This window comes from Aquila chrysaetos, chromosome 17 (assembly GCF_900496995.4).
Source record: "Aquila chrysaetos chrysaetos chromosome 17, bAquChr1.4, whole genome shotgun sequence".
Classification (NCBI taxonomy): Eukaryota; Metazoa; Chordata; class Aves; order Accipitriformes; family Accipitridae; genus Aquila; species Aquila chrysaetos.
Window position 1 is genome coordinate 26784891 of NC_044020.1, and position 19833 is coordinate 26804723.

The 19833-nt window shown below is 38.5% G+C and overlaps 1 protein-coding gene across 5 annotated transcripts in view; it reads right to left on the bottom strand.

Annotated features, from left to right (window-relative positions):
* The window catches only part of ATXN10 (ataxin 10), a 106422-nt gene that overhangs the window by 67825 nt on the left and 18764 nt on the right, over positions 1–19833 (bottom strand). For all 5 annotated transcript variants that reach the window (XM_030040976.2, XM_030040974.2, XM_030040978.2 and 2 more), the window contains 2 exons: positions 9293–9389; positions 8192–8356 (listed from right to left, as the gene is read on the bottom strand). In XM_030040976.2, coding sequence (XP_029896836.1) covers positions 8192–8356; positions 9293–9389 — 262 coding nt within the window. The remainder of the gene's footprint in view (positions 1–8191; positions 8357–9292; positions 9390–19833) is intronic.

The window sequence follows — 19833 nt, forward strand, 5'->3', positions numbered from 1 at the left end:
CAACAAGCACTCTACTGAGGAGTTCCATCTTTGCCTTTAAATCTGTGCCCGTGGGTGAGACTCCTTGCCACAGGAGCACTAGTTTCTGTCCACACTTCTTTCCATAAGCCAGGACAAAATAACCAAAGGCAAAAAATGGGGAGGGGGAGCCCCACATCCTAATCTTTACAGTCATCATTGAGCTGTGGTTTCAAAAAGAGAAAGTTGATGTTCAGAAAATCTTACTTCCAATGCCAAACAGCTGACCACACTTTTAATATCGTTTTTCTGGAAGCCAAAATGCGTATTACGCCTCTTATTTTAACATGGAGGATTTTTGTTCCTTGCTCTTCAGGAATCAAAAATACAACCTGTTTTTTCTTTCCATAGTAGCTACACTGCCCCATGCACCCACTTGGAAAAACTGATGACACAAGCTATACTCCCATCTTTAATGGAACCACCAAAGTATTTCTAAAATAAACAGGTTTTAGAACACACATTGGTCTCGGTTAGGATAAATTATAATGTAATTTTGTACTACTTTTTCCTAATTGTTTTACAAAACACATATGTTTGCAGGTTCAATATTCTAAAATAGATCTCATGTGGCATTCTGTGCTGGTTTCTCGTCTAAATACAGTAGCTTCTGAACTGTGTGACACGCTTTTCTGCTGTTGATTAATACAAACCCAAAAGGGAGTGAATGCGGATGTGTGGGGAAACCCAGAGGAATGACTTTTTAAAGGCTCCACAATTTTCCAGAGCCTAAGGCATAGCTCTCTGCATGTTTTAAGAAAAAAAAAAAAACTTTTACCAGAAAAAAAAAAAAAAAAAAAAAAGGCAGTGCTGGGCAAGGCTTCGGCATACTGCACATGTGACACGGGATACTGCTTGTGCTTTCTTCTTCATTTGGAACTGCAAGGGAGTTTGTTACAGAGGACTCTTCAGACCTTGGTAGTAATCACACAGAAATAGAGTGAGTAGAAAATACATTTTAGTTACTGAACAGTGTATTCCAGCTTTGTTCCCTAAAGGAAGGATATGTCCAATTCCTTGATAGCATGCTGTCATAGGCAGCAGCTGTTGAAAGCAAGCAGCACTGGAAAAAGAGAATTAGCTTATGGAGTAAGTATATTTGCTTACATGTTTAAGATATGTTCAACTTAGTATATCAACACTTCAGAAGAATTAAATCAGCATACCATTACAGAGGTATATTGGAAAGATGGAAGATACACCGAAAATAAATTATTGTCTCACAAGGGCTTGAAAACCATGCTCATTCATTTGAACAGAAACAGAAGATGAACATTGGGCGGAAGAAGTGGAACCAAAAGATGCATTATGTAGAAAGACTGATCACAGTTTGAGAGACAGATCTTCTGCTGTTAGGGAACAGATAGAAAGGAGATACTTTAGGAGATAAATAATACGAAAAGAAAAAAAAAAAGATCACAAGAGGGTGGAAGCAACAGAACTGAAGTTGAGAGGTTTAAAACCTTTCCATGTGCGGGGAAGTATTTTAGAGGGAATGCTAATCCCACAGCTGTGATCATGAGCAGAGCAAACTGGAAGCAACAGATAATAACCAACCTCTGAAAGGGGGGAGCCTACAATAAAGGACAAGGTGTCAGGACCAAAGATAGGACGGGAATGGTCACCCATGCACCAGGCTGTAGCAGCACAGAAGTTTTTCACCAAAGTTAGAGGGTATTGATTCTTAAGCTAATAGCCTAGATAGTAGCTGCATGTTGCAAAGAACAACACGTTTTCTAGAAGACAACTGCACAGCAAAGAACCATCAAGGAGATAGGATCATTTAATTAGCGTACGCCATAAATCAAATCAAAGAAAGGAAACTAACTTGTTTCTGCAGAGCCAGTGTCTTTGCAAAGACATACACTTTGAAGTATATTCTGTAACATCATACTCCTTGAAACTTTCTGAGAGCAGCAAGCTCTGGGCACTCTTCGCAAGCCCAACTACAGATCCAAACATTCAGGACAAGACAGGTAAGTTTCAACGGCTTTCAGCCCTGAAAACTTCCAGTTTCTTCTTGCTCTAAGAATGTAGCCAAAAGCTATAAAACGAAGGGGTATACAGCCAGTCAGGCAATGTTTTGAAGAACCTCAGCTGGAGATACGCAATCTGCCTCCTCAGATCATTGCTCCTGGGAGTTAGACCAGCAGCAGCAGCCTCAGAAGAGCTCCTAGTATTCAAGATTACAGGACTGCTAGCCTGAAACAAGTCCAGGAGCTGTGCTGACTAGAAGTTTAGAGGCAGTTTAAAAATACAATGTCTAATATATGTTAATGAATACTATTTTAAAATGCCACTCAGCATCTAGTATTAAAAATGGCAAAGGTAGGAACATTAAAAAAATCTTGGAGCTGTTTAGAGGATCAAACTTCTAAAAGAGAAAGAGGAGGAGTTCTTAAATCAAGAGAATATTTATTAAATGTGTGAATTACATTCTGCAACTTCACAGATTTCAGAGATAGAGCATTTCTGATGCTTACAAGTAACCACAAGCTTAATGAAATGAACCTTCAGACCATCTGGTCTGGATTAACAGGTATGATCATACAAGGACTGAATACAAAATTTGACCAGGGCATTCCTTATAGAACTGACTTGCTTCCTAAATTTATTAACTATTTCTTAGCTCATAGCATGCCACGGAAAATACTTAGTAAAAAGCGTATCACTCATGAAGACACACTTAAGTGTGCATCACAGCACTGTTACCTCCCTTTCTTCCAAGTTCTGAGGCAATTTTTGTTACGCTGTCAATCTACAAACACGTTTTAAAAATGCATCAGTGCTTTAAGGTCTCAAAATCTCACTATACTGATCTGAAGAACAGCTCCCTGTTTCAAAAACTGCTTAGAAAGCAGATGGCTTGCCTTTCCATCACTGACTAGATTCAGAAGTCACTAAACTGAGGCCTTATCTCCCCTAACCCACCCCTCTTAGGAAGCATAGCCAACACTTCAGACATTCCTTCTTCCCCAGTAGGAGGAGATCCTTGTCTTCTACCGAACGTCTTGTGATTTGAGAAGTAGGCAAATGTGACAGGAAAATTCCAGAAAGCTATGTCCTGCCTTTAAAGACGCTTCCTCTGCTCTCTTTAACTGGGAGAGGGTTTTATGGCAGACAGAAGAGGAACTGCAAAAGGTCTGCTAACAACAGCTGCTTCTAAAAAAGCAGCTCTGAGGAACCGCTCAGATTTTTTTCAGATTTCCTCTGACAAAATCTCCCTACAGAACTGCTGTGAGATTGGAGGGAGAAGCCAAAGGCATCACACTTGGAAAGAGGTTCGTCCTGAACTTTCCCTAAGGACTTTTCCAGCTTGGAGACGGAAAACTGGACTCTAAACACGAATGTGGGATCACAAACAGAAGAGGAATTGCCAATTCACCAAGAAAAGATTTTAAAGATGTGCTTGCCCTCCTGCAATAGGTGAAGAGTAGAAAACCCAACATGTGCTAGCCGAATGGAGTAGTGAGGACCCCATGGGAGAGACTACAGTTCAGCCAATGGCCTTAAATCCAAATATTTGTCCTGGATGTCCTCTCTCTGTCCTAACGGTTCATGGCAGAAACTACAAAAATAACTTGAGCATCGTAAGTGTTTATTTGTGGAATTCATTGGATACTAACTTAGAGGAACATTAAGTCATAAATTTCAGCGCACAATAAAAGGGAATAAAATAATGAATAAAAGTTTTGCCTATAACCAAAACTCGCCTGGTTATTCCAAGAAAGATTTTCAATACCTAAAAGCAGCATTTGACAGCAAGAAAGCCCAGCCAAGAGGAATAAACACACGTGGCATTCACTTTTTATTTGGTGTAATACGAAACCAGATACTCCAGCTGAGAGACAAGAAGGTAGGCAGGAATTAAGCAATATTTTTAACTTTAAAAGTAAGAACATGTTAATTTTAGTCATTCATGAGCCCAGCAGTGAGCATAACCTTCTGGAAGAAGAACAGTTTGTATTTCGGCTCAGCCATATAATGCTGTAACAGCCGCTTAAAAATGGTTGCTGTGCACTTTGTTAGCTGTGGCGCAAGGTACCCAAATCTTTACAACAGAGTACTGGCTCTGTTGCAAATACCGCGGGTATGTAAATTCGTTTAAGCAATCCTAGTGGTATGTACTTCAGTGAGAACTGAAGTACAGCTGCAAATTCTCAATGAATTGCTGACAAAATATTTTTTCTACAGTCCAGCCAGAGAGGCGCCCAAAGATTAGCTTTGACTTCATAAGAAAAGGGACAGAAATCTTTTTATGCACTTTTACCTGACTGCATCTCACACATACTCTTCTGTATCAGAAAATAACATAGTCCCTCAATGGGGGGGCAGGAAGTGCTTTAGTAATGAACCAAGAATTAGTTCAAACCAGGAAGATTATATGCAATGATAAAAACGGACACCAAAGCAAGAGCAGCAATACACCAGGGTCTAAACTTATTCTAAACATACCCTCAAAGCAGCAATGACTATCTTTCACACACCTAATTGCAGAAAACTGCCATTCATTAGTTATCCAAAAATGTTTCAGAAATAGAAGGCTCTAATGAAAGAATAGCTATTATCAGCACAAGGCACACGCAAACCTACACAATTTCAAAAGCTGTCCTAAAGAGACAGCATTACTACATGTCAGGACCAACGCTGACCCAAGGACAAAGCTTAGCTTTCCACTTATTGTCAAAAAAGTGTTCTTATATTCAAGACAAGAAACTTCAGCTTTCTTCAGCCAAAGTAAATAACATTACTTCTACCAAAATAAGTAATCCTGTTTACTGTTCAGCTTTTCTGTTCACAGCTAAGTAGTGTTAGGAGGCCATTTCTGGACATTGCCTGCTCGATCTGATCACAGGAACAGAGCAGCACTTTACACTACTAAATGGAGAGCAGCGAAAAGTTCACAACAGTTTCCTACAGAAAACAGATGCAACATGACTGGCATCAATTGAGCTTTCCCCTAAATTCGGAGGGCCGGCAGAGAAAACTACTGGAGTAGGCAGGACACAAGAAAGTCAGCACAAGAGCTGTCTAGCTTGCTTCCTGCTGCTTAGCAATAGGAAAAAGGTAAGAAAGCAAGCAACAGAAGGTATCACCATTATATTACATGATTGTATCCATCCACATTTATCTTACAGAAGGATTAGTGCTAGTAAAAGAAACAGGCTTTCAGACTCAACTCGAGGCTACCCTCAAAACAAACCACTTCTAATATTCTAGCAAAAAAAAAAAAAAAAAAAAAAAAAAGAGAAAACTATTTGGATTGGGAGGTTCAGCTGTGTGACATCAGGTGTATTACTTGTAAATGCTCTTACAGTATGTGCTTTACAAATGGAAGAATGATAGAAAAATGCAAAGAATCCGAGATACAAGCTGCAGGTACCTTCTGAAAATGTAGTCAGTTATTCACAGGACTCAGTGAATATCCTCTGTAATTAAAGCTAAACTAAGAACAACTTGTTGCCTATAAAATACATGCTGCATTAATACTGCCAAGAGAACAAGAAAAAAACCACTCTTGATAATTTGGAAAAAAAAAAAAAAAAAAAAGATATTGCAAGACTTAGCAATGATTGTTCTACTTGTAACAAGACTACTAACTTTGTAGGCTCTTCCAAACCTTTAACTACACAGAAACACACCATGCAGTACAGGCTCACAAGATGCACATATGGTCTAAGAAAAAAGCATTACATTAGTGTAACACACTGACCTATGGCTAACTGGAAGAGGGAAGAAAAAAAAAAATTGAGACAGAAAAATCATAACCAAAACCAGAAAAAAAGACTTTGTTAAAATCAGTGTTGCATAAGGAATAGCATATGCTAGCAGATTTCCATTGAAAATACGAAAAACAAACCTTATACCAACCTTTTTTTTTTTTTTTTAAAATAAAAAAGGTATCTGATAATTTTACTTTCTTACCTCCCTCTCTGCACCAAGTAGACCAAAGATACTACATGTATTCTAATATATAAATATCATAGTCTCTTTCAGGATTGAAATCACTTCCTTTTTAAAAAAAAAAAATCTAATATGAAGAAAGAACATCTTTTGCCATTTAAATTACTCTCATCCATGACAAATATTATCTCACAATAAGAACAGATAAACACAAGGGAGAACCAGACAGTAAATGTGTTTCTTGAGATGGGAGATATAAGAAATGGAGTATTAGAAGAACAAATGAAGTGAGGATCAAGAAACGGGGGGAAACGGGTACCAGGTGAATCACAAAAAGGCTCTAGAGCTACAAAGAGACAGAAAAATCAGCCCTTTCCTAGCAAGGAATTATCTTTTTTTACTTTCAAGGTAATGCTGTTTGAGTACCTATTCAATGCTTGATATTGCACTCTTGCAATACACTTTTGGTTTAGATTTTGCACTTGTGAATGCACTTTACTTGTGTTGACTTGAAAATGGTGCCAACATTATTGAAAGATTTCCATTTATGATTTGGTTCAAGACGACTGTATAAAATGCCAAGAATTGTACACTACAAACTCATTACTTTTTCTTTCAGTTAGGAAAACTGGTAACAAGCTTTGAGACTTAACTAGCCAATGTTAAAAAACTACGAATGAAAACCAAATGTATTATTTTCTTAATGCCTGGAAGATATTCCAATGCTTTTTTGTATATTCCATGTATGAGGAACTCAGCCTTCTGACAGGAATTACAGGACAAACATTCTGCAACTGCCTTATGGCAGGAGTAGGATTACTCTTTTCTACCCATCTCTCTTCCTTCATCACGGTCTTTATATCTTGTACAGAAGTTTGACCCTTTTCAATTTCAAGACTACTCTGAAGGGAGACCGTTTCTGACCCACATCAAACATCCACAGTGGAGGCAAGACATTTTCATTTTAACATCAACAGAATACACTTCAGACTAGAAAGATCAGGGAAATGGATACCTCAGCATTTATTTTGATGCTGCATTTTTTCTGCAGTTACCTTCAAAATATAATTTTAACACCATGACAACCTCTTCCAGCTCTCCCTGGCTTTCATATCTCAGTCAAAATACATTTCAGCGTATCTTCAATACATAAAGAAAATTAAGGTCAATCAAGAGAATTACCTGAAAAGCAATCTTTCACATGTGTTTATATTGACAGATGCCAAAACTAAAGACTCAGTTTGTCACTTTTGAAATAGAAGTCTGGTCACCTGACCCTGAAACTTTAAGTTTGCTTTCTGAAAACTGTTTATGTCCTAAGCAAATTGACCTGGTTATGAAAAAAGGCCAGCCACAAACAATTTTTTTTCATTTTTTCAGTACAAAAGCAAACTGTTAAATGACATTTGTTTTTCATTCAATCATCCTAACTCTGTTTAGAGACTTTCCAAATAACTAGTAAACCCCTGACAATTCTTTCTAACAACATTTTGAATTTAAACATGACCTTCAAAAGAAGGCTACAAAAACATAGAAACTATCCTCCCCTCCCTGCCCCCCGCCCTTGGAATGCATCATATAACAATTAACTGAATGTGCATCCTTACTGATGCAGGGCAGAACATTTCTCAAATGCATAACTGACAACAATATTTACAAGAATGGCCATTAGCAAAAAATATAAAAGCTCAATGGAACAAAACCACTGATTAACCATTCTTAAAAGTATAAAAATGAAATGTGCAAGATTCACAAACAAAACGTCTTCTCTGTTTTGGTATAAAAGTGATTGCATGTTGCACTAGACAACGGATCTGTTAAAAAAAAAAAAAAAGGAGAAAAACCCCCACATTTTATGTAGTACTCACAAGCATTGGTCATGCAAGTCTTCCTAGCATGACCCAATAACTGAAGTCTGTTAGACTATATTCTGCGTTAACTTTATCTCCAAAATCTCCACAAACCAGCACACAAGTATAAAGTAGTTTATATTCTAGAACCCTGTTTCACTAAACAACAAAAAACCCCCAACAGACCATGATCTTAAAATTCCTGTCTATATCCTCAACAAATATGTAGTCTTATTTTAGCAGCAATCAAAACAGTCAGTGAAAGTATCATGAAAGTAATCTCTATACCAAATTACTAACTTCTAAATAGATCTTCATTTACTACTTAGCAGTGTCACAAATTTAGACATTTTAATACAGTGATTTACACTAGAAAAACATCTAATTAAGAGGGGAAAAAAAAATCTAAAGATACATACGACCACTCAGACTCCAGCTGCTCTTTGTAGACTTTCAGGACATGAAGAGCCACAGTCAAGTTCCCAGGATACAGTAGTTCTCTCACTTTCTCTGAATTAAGGCAAGTGAACAGTACCATACAACAATAGGCAACAATCTTCTCATCACTGTATGTTAGGCACGTCCTTCAAGAGAAAATAAGGAGTTAAGAGAATAAGTTAAAACTGACCCTGGAAAAACGGACTAGTGGCATTCAGCTCGTTGAGTTGTTCTTTGCTGTCTTTTAGAGAATCATGAGTTTGTCATTGCCTAAGAGGGATAGGAATCATCTGCAAACAAAAACATCCAACTCCTAGCTGAAGGTCAAATTTAACAGATGCTAATGCTAAACTGGAGCTAACTAGAGATCTAGAGATTGAATGAAACCATAATAATCATCTGCCTCTACTATCATAAGGTCTTTCTACATCCAGTGCTGACAAGCAGGCTCCAAAAACACACTCAGAATGATTATCAAATTGAATGAACGCCTTTGTTACTAGCTCAGTATGAAAACTTTGGCCAAACTCATCAACAATATTGTCGTGTGTCTGCACAAAATCGTTTATGTAATATTTCGTTACACATGTGTCATCAAACCTCCAGCAAGATATTCTGGTGAGGTTAGGAGGGGGACAAAAGTATTGGAAGACACAAAAACTAGGTCACTTTTGTAGATTCCAGCTGATGCACAAGTACTGACAGGTCTGCACTGCAGCAAAGTGAATAAAGAAAAAGCTATGATTCTTGGAAGTGAGTATAACTACTTGAAAACGCCTCTGAAATAAAGCTTGTGTTTGAAGCTCATAATTTGAAATAGAGTTTTCTTCCAGTTTCTGTTAGATGAAATCAATTTACTGTTAGTTTAGAACAAGCAGGTTTTTAAAGGTCCTGACCCCTGCGGTTGACTACCAAAAAAAAAAAAACCAACCATCTACAGGATATGGTCTCAACCGTCCCATTCTCACCAAAGTTATTTTTCAAAGCTTCATGGTGCTAGTAGAGGCACAACTATCATGTACAAAAGATTTGAATACAACCACAGAAATTACATTAGAAAAAAAACCCGCATCCATGCTTACAAGAAGAGATCTGGGAAAGCACACTTCCAAATGCTATTCTGGGAATCTCCATTTCCTGCTGCAATGTTTCCAAGAAACTGGAGACTACAACGAAGAGCTGAAAAAAAACCCCAGAAAATATATTAACAGGAATTCAAAGAAACACTAATAAATTTCATATAAATGACAAACTTCATGACAGCTATACACTACAGAATCCATCTAAATTAAGATTTGGGTGCTGTATTTCACTGCTATTGTACATAGATATTTGCATTTTCTCTTGTAATGCAAATAGTTTTACAAAGTATTCTAGAATTATACCCAAAACAAATCAATTTTTTTCCTCAGTTAGACTTACAGGAATATTAAACATTGGTCATTAGTGATTACAAGAACTAATTGACTCTGTCAAGGTTTAAGACAGATTGAAATTAGTGAAAGCTTGGAGCTACAGTTAGCACAAACTGAAGCAGACCCATGCTGAACCAGTGGCTGCCCCATGGCAGTGGCCATTTTGCGTCTTCCAGATCTGAGATGGCTTTCTTCCTTACATTAAATTAATACAAATAGGCTGCCTGTCATCACCTGAACTCTGCAAGAGCAGCTCTGCCTGCTACGAAGAGAGCTCCCCAGGCACCCTCCCTAACCTGGCCAGAGACGGCTTGAAAATTTTGTTGTAGCAGGTAGAGCCAGAGCAAGAGAACTGAATCTGTTCCCTCGCTACCCACATTAAATTCTATGTAGCTGGACAAATCATTATATAATATGATGATGTGCTTAATACTTTCTGATTTCTATCCCAGAAAAATTAAAGCCAGTACTCCAAGTAACTTTGCCTCCAATTTTAACACTGGATTTAATACAGCAGACTTCTACTACTACAAAGGGTTTATTCCAGCCTCCTCTCAATACAGACTTAAAATATGGGAAGATGACATTTCATCATACAAGCTAATATCCTGAAGCGTGCCAAAAGATGTAAATTCATGCAAAATAAAAGCATGAACCCACAGACCTCACAAAATTAAAACACTTTTTTTGGCCCTATTGACAGCTCTCAATAGCCTGGCCCTTATTAATAGGTTGGCAAAGAAACTTAAATGTTACAATGCAGTTTAATAGATATTACAAACACCAGCTTATTACAGATGGAGGTGGCTGATATTGCCAGGTTCTGAAAATATAAAATTAGGTCTCTTTGAAAGGTGCTGTGCCAGCTGGCAGCCAGATTTCCTACAGAGGTCTGGGCATATGTCCTCTTGGGAACAAAAAGAAAGCAAGTCTAAAATGAGGTCACTTGGGCTTAGGGAATAGTAACTTTTTTTTTTTCCATATATATTTTTTTAAGCCCGAAATAGGTATGTCCTCTCCATAATGCATTTTGAATCATCTTCTCCTTTATGCTTTAGTTCTTAAGATCTCTGTTCTCTCTCACTGCACATCTGCACTTCTTTATTATTTTCTGCTTGTCGTTATGCTTCTGCTTCTCCCATCCATCTGGTTCCCATCCTGCTTACTCAGAATTCTTCTGAAGGACAGCAAGCATGGGCACGCTACTTTTCTAGCAGACATTTTATGGAAATACTTCCCTGCTAGAAGAAACTAACGAGGCAGTAAATCCTAGGAATAGGGTATTATTTCTCTGCGTGAATGCCTTACCTACTCTACTATGAGAAACATGAAGTTGGTTGATTATACTCCAACCTTTACCTGAATTTGCTTGACCTTTTCCAGCTATCAATCACATTTCGGCCATTAGAGATTAAGCTGTCAAAAAAATACTACAGACTAGGAAAAAAAAAAAGTTAAAGATCTTTTAAAAAGAAGTTGCCATCCTTACTGTAACAAAGATGAAATGCTATGAACACATTTGCAATACAACAATAAATATCTACAAATTCTCTATTAATCACACATTGGAGTCTTAGTACTTGTGAAAGCAACCAACACTGCCCTTGTTCAATCATGATGTTTTGAACAAGCAAGAAGGATCCAGGAAAAGGTCACGATTCTGTGGTTGTACTATGGAAAAAAAACCCGAACAGTTTAATCTGTAAGTACTGGGTTTTAACCAGTAATGGTTAAAATTTTTCCTTTAATTAGAGGACACAATTCAATATATGGGCAAGCAGATAATCTGTGAGAAAAGCTACTGTTATCTACTCACAAGTAAGCAGAAAAGATGTCCTGATAATGCAACATTTCCCTGTGCAAGTAATCTCATGTGATGAATCTCAGCAATTAAAAAACAGATGTGATTCTACAAACACCTGAGGTAATTGAGCTACGCCAGGAGTACAGATTACACACAACAGGACCCAGTTCACCATGCATGCAATCAATTCATGTGCTCTGTCACAACTACAATGTAACTGCTGCAGTGCTGCTGCAGTGCCTAAACTCCTTTTCCCTATTAAAAAAAAAAATGTAATTCCTATTAAAAAAAACTGTAACTCATTTCAGAGTACTTTGTGTGATGCCAGGTCAATGACACATGGCAAATACGGCTCACGTACTGGAGAGCAAACACTCATGTTTTGGCTTCGGTGATCAGGATCTACCTTTGAGAAGCCAGGTCTGCTGGGAGCTGAGGAGATTCTCCTGACCAAGTGGGACAAGAGGGTCTTCACCAACAAGCTGGACAGACTTACGCAGTGAGACCCCACCTGGAGTTCTGCATCCAGCTCTGGGGTCCCCAGCACAAGACAGACACAGAGCTGTTCGAGCGAGTCCAGAGGAGGCCATGAAAACAGTCCAAGGGCTGGAACACCTTTGCTGTGAAGTCAGGCTGAGAAAGTTGGGGTCGTTCAGCCCGCAGAAGAGAAGGCTCCCAAGAGACCATATCGCAACCTTTCAATATGTAAAGGGAGCTTATAAAAATGGAGAGAGGGAGACTTTTTACCAGGGCCTGTAGTGACAGGACAAGGGGCAACAGTTTTAAACTGAAAGAGGGTAGGTTTAGATTGGATATAAGAGAAGGTTTTTTTACGATGAGGGTGGTGAGACACTGGAACAGGTTGCCCAGAGAAGCTGTGGATGCCCCATCATTAGAAGTGTTCAAGGCCAGGCTGGATGGGGCTTTGAGCAACCTGGTCTAGTGGAAGCTGTCCGGGCCCATGGCAGGGGGGTTGGACTAGATCATCTTTATAGGTCCCTTCCAACCCAAACCATGCTATGATTCTATGTGCCATGTCCATCAGTCACAGATGGAAAGTCAATGATGAAGAGGAGCAAAAGTCATTATAGCACCACAACTAGAGTAGCTCATCACAACATGTTCTGTGAATCACATCACAGTAGTATCTGCATGGTTATGCTTAATAAAAAAACCCCAAACAAATACTCCCCCTCAAAACTCCACAGGTGCACCTGCTGGTCTTGGAGTATGCAAATGTCTCATATGCAGTGTTTTTCTCCAAAGATGATTCCAGATAAAATGTACTAGCCTAGCACCAAGCTACCAAGTGACACTGAATTTTGATATGACCATTGGAAATCTATACTTTGGTATTTATGCTCTAAAAAAAGAAACCCGCAAAAAATCCAACTAGAGCTGTTAATTCACAGCAAGGTATGCCTGTGTTAAAAAATGCAAATGTTACAAGTGAAGTATTGCATTCCCAACTATGGAAGTCTCTTCTTCGCATTCAATTGCCATGTTTCTTTTTTGTTTTGTCTCTATTGGACTTGACTGCTGCAACATATGATTCAACTGTGCTTAGAAATCTGTAGAATACAGATACTGCTTTTCTCCTCTCCAACAATTTCATTGTCCTTAGAGCAAAAGCAAAAAAATCTAGACACCAAGACAGACTTCATTGCACAGTATACCAGCTGAAACTATTTTGCCATCCATTCAATAAGCCATGTGCTTTCTGAAAAGGGGAAGGAAAAAAAAGAAAGAAAAAAAGGAAGACAACAAGACTATTTCATTTTTTTACCTGAAAATGTACAGATCTTTAAGAAGCTAAAAATAATTGTCAACCACTCTTTTCCAGCTGCATTAGCTAGTATTTGGGAAATACTACTCATAACAATTATAAAAAAAGTATGTCTTTTCAATACGACTGATTTATTTAACATCTTAAGTCCACCCCCTAGCTGCTGGTGTCTATAAGCACTGACTTTAACAAATATTTCTGTAGCTATCAGCACAACTAAATTTTAATTTAAAAAACATTACGCTGTGTGTGGTCACAAGACTATTTTTAACCTGATGGTCAACCACTGTGAAATTACATGTACTGAGATGTAACTTCTGATACACAAATTGACCCTAGAACTGAAGAAATTTTTCCCCCATTGAGATTTCAATGGTTCCTATAAAAGCAGGATGTTCTTTTGCAAATGCAAATACTTAGATTACATGTTGCTTTCACAACCAGCCTGCAATGGGTTATGGAGAATTTTCTAGGTTCTACAAAAATAACCTCTTTATACAACAGAGCAACATGTACAAGGGGAAACACTGACACTTTTCCTTATGAAAAACATACCTTTCTGGTACCTAAATGTCTGTCTACATGTAAACTGATCTTTTAGAGTTGCTCAATGCCACCCATGCAAGGTGAGGCAGCTGATACTTTACAGCCCTGCATGAGGATGGCTTGAATGCACTCCAGCAGTTCAGCATCTTCAAGATCACAGCTCCATTTCTTCCTTTCAGTCTCTTACAATCACACACTAACTGAACCAAGCTCTAGCGCACACTTTTCATTTCACAATTATATTGCAATACTACCCAGATGGTCTGAAGGACAAACATGAACCCTTCACAGGCCTGACCTTGCATCTTGCTCCTCACAAAGACGTCATTTCACACAGTGTCATCTGCAGAATCAGATTGAGTATTAGATGAAAACTTAAATCCTTGAAGTTACTAGGACAAAGATTTTAAGCATTATGATTTTAAAATGCAATACATTGTTTCCTTCTGTTCCACATGGTTAGGTGAAAATATTTTAAAAAAAAATTATTAAAGTTCCAGTACTGAAGTTAGAAGAGTTTATTGCTGGTAAACCTCTATCAACAAGATTAAGTGCAACTTCTCCCCCCCAGTATCTTTCCTGATTAGATTGCTACACACAACCATTATGTCATTATGCAACATATTTTGCTATAGTGTGTATTATTTAAATGTTCATATTCATACACATTTTTACATCTTCCTTACAGAATATGACTTTTTTCCTGGTGGATAATCAGACTTACCTTTCAAAGTCCTACTACAAGTTCTCTAGTCAAGAACAGGAGGCCATGAACTTGCTCACCAATCACTTTGAAAAACCTTGACCTCAGGTGCAGAGGCTTACAACAGTCATAAGAAGAGATTTCCATTCTTTTTATTTGAGACAGACAGCACAGAGATAGTTATAAGTACAATTCTCTGCCTTTACTGGAGTTACAGAGAGATATAAAATAAATCCAATCAAAGCATGTATGAAGCTGTACAATATCACATGTCAGACTGCAAACATAAGGCTAGGAAACTTGCATATCTCTCTTTAATGCTTTGCTAACCATTAACTATGCATGAAAGATATTGCTGGAGTGCCCCCTCTACACTGGGGGCATGCACAAAGGTTTACAAGTACTTATACCAAATCACAGCCTCCCGACAGCCTGTACACCTTTTAAGCCTCCTGTGAGCTTTGCGAATCTAAATTGTGGACTGTGAGCCATTAGACAGACCACCTTCCGTTGTTTGTAAACAATGGCAGAATGTTTTGTGATATATTGCCATCCCTGGAAAAATAAAACCTTCAACTCAGCATAAGGTGTAGACCTCTATTACTATAAAATGTTAGTTTCCACCACTATCATCCGGTCATTGACTTGTTTCCTTGTGGCTGCAAGTTAAAGCAACTTCCAGTCATAAAAAAGAGTTATTTGCCTCTTCACCACCATGAATCATACCACAAATACTGATGAAAATGTATTTTCCTTGGAAAACAGTCTGTCTAGACTACTCAGATTGAATGTACAATACATGTATGGGCTCTATCATTTAAAGTTATTTAAAATAGTGCTTAGTATTTTATTTCTGTAAATAAAATGAACGTCTAGCTACCGATTATATTTCCGCCTTGATCATACTGCACTTGCTGCAGCGCAGACTAGTAACCCATTTTTACCATCTGTGGAATACCAAGAATGTTGTGTTTAATAAGTTTCTGTTCCCACTCCTCATCTCCTCCACCTCCAAAAGAAAGTAACACTCTTAAATTTTTTTTCTTTCCCTTCAGAAATGCCAACTCTAATATTAACAGAACATTATGTGCAGTGACTGGACAACCATTCTGTACTTGGAAGATAAACATCTAGGCAAAATATCAACACTTTGTTCTTACTAAAAAGGGCAATTTGACTCAAATGCAAGAAAAATCCCCACCACGCTACCAAAAATGTGGAGTTAACAAGCAAATTAGAACAGAGCTGGAAGAAACCATCAGACCACTCATCAAATTAGCCTCTGATGCAAATTAAGTTCTAATGAGATCTCATAATGATAGATTTAAAAAACTTATTTGTGCATTTACCAGGAAAAGAGTCAGTTTGACAGCCCGCTGCCTAACTTGAGGTCAGTTTCATTCTGATTCAGATTCATACAGCATTAGCAATGCTTATTAAATACAGTAACAGGACTGTTCTCTTTATCTTCTGGTATTTTAATTGCATCATTTTATTTTAGAAAGTAAACATCAGTGTGTTCTTTTCTTTAATAAATTATCTATTAAAGTCTAAAGGCATAATAAATGGGACTCCTGTTACATCCCCACAAGTAGCAAAAACACATGCCTAAGATTACTCTCCTATGTGAAGTAAAACACGTGTAAGTGCTTGCAGACTTGGGAACTGCATTTATAAGCTTCCTGCATGTGTTAGGATGTAAAATCTTTTTCTTGAATCAACCTAAAAGTTGAGCCTAAATCTAACAGACAATGTCTCTTTAAAGACCCCGTTGTAGCAAAATCAGCAAGTTTGAAGTACTGGGGAGTCTCAACCTGGACTTAAACCATGCCAGGAAACCAAGAAAAATAACAAAAAGGACTGGCCACCCACTAAGTGTTATTCGTGGTATCTAACCATATGACACACTACTGCATGATACCTTGTACAGGTCAAAAAAAAAAAAAAAGGGGGAAGAAAATTATTAACATGTAACCAAGATTATGAGCAAATTTCTCCAATTATTTTTGATGGCATACTGTGGATGTTGTTTCATTTAAACCAAAATTTCCACTGAAGTGCTTATATTTTCCCTAGAAAAGCTAAATGATCTTCTTCGGTAAGTCTGTGGAAAGGATATCAGACTTTTCTTTTCTCCTCGGACCATTTATATTCTGTATCTGGCTAATAAATGGATGATGGTCCTTTTGCAATAGACAGAGATCAACAAGTAAACTTACATTTAGTATTTTTACCTGCATACCCACATTATATTATACAGCAACAGTTTTAGCATCCACACTTTTGGGCATTACTGTTTATTTTTATTTGGTTTTTTTATACCTAAAAAGGCAGCTTGCCTCTTCTCATTGCCTTGTTACAGTCCTTCCGTATCACAACGTATGCCCAGAGGACAGAAGAAAGGGAAAGAACTTGATATCTCCTGGTACAAATCTCATAACTTATCCTTTCTACACTGGCAATATTCCCTAAAATTCTTCCTGAAAAGTGAAGGACAGGCACGAGGCATTTCTCTCCAATCCCAAAGCTGCTAGCAAAAAAAGATGCTGCAGAAAGGAGAAAACAAAAAGTCTTGTAGCTTGTGTCTGGAAAGCCACAGTTACAGGCAGCCCCCTCCTTTTCCACCAGAACAACGCTCACATAACTGAAGATCTGGAAGTTGTGCCATGGCAATGATAATCCAAAGATTGAGAGAATGCCATGGTGAACTTCTACATAATTATAACTACTTGGATTTTTATCCAAACAGTTTACCCGAAGACAAGCAGATGCCTCACATTGATCTCTTTGCCTGGATCTTCCTCCAGCTCCTTTCCACCCCCCTTCCATCTTCACTTTCCCTGGAGGAAGAACTATAGCACTCTCGGGCCTCTGGGGGAGACTCCTTAGTACGGGCATTTCCTCTCCGTACATGTGAAAACAGTTAAGCTTCTCTCCCTACATTATATTTAGGATGCTCTGTCTTCAGGAAGCTCTCTGCATTAAAAGGTTTGTTTACCCCATTCTTCCCACCTTGATCTTATGGTCCAGATGTCCCTGCTAGGAAAAACAAAAACAACCTAGATCTGGTCATATCCTGTAAGAACATAATGTAATCTTTACAACAAACATATCCTTTAGCTCTTCTCCTCCATCACAGCCAGAAGACAGGGAAGAAGCATGTGACCTGCACTATGCCCATCACTGCCAATAACAACAGGTTCTATTAGGGACAGTATATAATTGGCAAACCCCATTGATGCCCACCCTTTTCTGGCCAAAGCCTAGCAGCAAGTTATGAGATGAAGACTGGTTTCTCTTCCTGCCTTTGATGTAAAGGGAAGCTAGAAACAGCCACCGAGCAGCTGCTGCAAGGTAAGATGATCAGAAATATGATGGCCATGCTCACACCAGAGCTGCCGATTCAGCACACAGTGTCAGAGCAAAGCAAAACCACCACAGCCTTTCCATTGAAAGAAGGCGGCAGGGACCAAATTTTCCATCCGTAATAGAACAGTAATATTTTTTTTTCCCCACACCTTTACAGTCAACCAATGGCAACCATCTTAAATCTACAGATATTTCTGCAAGTTTTGATTCACATGTATTTATGTAGATTAGAAACCTGCCTCATTATGAATCCTGTTGACATTATTTGCTGGTAGGGTAGGGGACAGTAAAGAGCAAGGAAGGAAGGAAAGGGCTTACAGAACACTGTATTTAAAGGTCCACAGAAATACAGGCATTACTGTTCATTTCAATCCTCAACCAAAGTAACCAGAAACCATTCTAATTAAATAGACATCAGCAAACTCCCATTTCCTTTGTGCTCCAAGTGGATATCAGTCCACATTATAAAACCACTACGCATGTGTCATAAATCAGCAACATCTTGGCAGGCTGTACTAGAAAGCCTCCAAACTGCAGGAGCAAGAAAAAAACAAAACAGCTATACACACTGCCTAAAAGCAGTATCAGCAACAAGAAAAGGGAAACCTACAAGGCAGCCCACTGGCCTGCTAATTGTTATAACTTAAGGATATTAGCTCAGGTTAGTCCCTCTCCTAGAAGGAGCAAAATGATTTATATTGACTCTGAGACAGTCACTGCCTCTGTCTCCCAGTACAGCAATCAAAAAAAGTTTTCCATGAGTACCATGGAAAGGACAGTTTTGATCATCACTGCAGCAAACGTTGAACTGTTGGAAAGCACCAGCGTTTTCGTCACTATTTCAAAGTCTGCTTCCAATGCCATCCATGTCATCAGTATCTGACAGGTGAATGAACCTCATTAGGCAGGATCTGGTCTGTAGTTCAAACTGTACCTCAGCAAGCCACTGCAATAATACACTTTTACACTCATGCTCCATGGTAAATAAAGTAATTCAGCTCAACACAGCTTAAATCAGTCAGTCACTACAGAAGCAACAGGACTCAAGTAGAGAATCAAGCCCAAGGTAGGAAAAAAACCACTACCAAGAACCACTGGATTCAAACTCAGTAGGACATTTAGACCAGAGTTAGGAAAAGGTTTTAAAATAAGAGGGGAGTCTTCCAAAGGACTAACAAGGGATAAACGCAGCAAGCTAGTGCTTACTATATTCAGACACAAGATCCTACAACTACAGTTGCCTGTGGTATCAGGAGTCTAGTAGTGATGATCCAGGGCCTGCTGGAAGCCCCATTCCCTCCTTTTTTTTTTTCCTCCATTAAGATAAGAAAATGTTGCATTTAAATAGTGTCCCTGGTCCTAAAGCTGCCCTTCTTCAGTGGGTCTGAACTTGAACTTGCTCTCCTCAAACTTCACTCCACTCCAGATGTTATAAAATGAGAAAAAAATTAAGGCATGTGTAGTTTCCATATTAATACCAGAAGTCACAGCCAAGCCATGTGCACAAACAGAGATGTGTGAGGCTGAAAACAATAACAACACTGGCATTTACTCAAAATGACAGTTACTGCTGTATCACATAAATATAGTTTACTGTACTAACCCTGCAGGGCACAGTTAGTTGTGCCTGTACACACTGCACAAGATTCAAAGTGTGGGACTCTTAGTGCATGGAGTAAGAGTTAACCACTGCAGACAGGGGCAATACTACACGCACAAGAGCTAAAGAGAATTCGGTGTTTGCTAGCTAAGGACAATTCATCAGTTTGACTTATCTTAGTCCAGGTTTGGCTCTTTTCCTTCTGCAGACAGCTGAAAGAGATGTAAAAGTTGGCTCCCTATTTTGCAGTTTCTGAAAAAAAGCCCAAAGAACAAAGACCTGGAACAATGACCTGAACCAAGGCCCACCCAAATCAGAGTCTTTCCACAGCCTTCAATGGATTTTGGACCAAACTATGAGGACCAAGAGAACCTTCTTGCCCACAGAAGGTGGCATCACG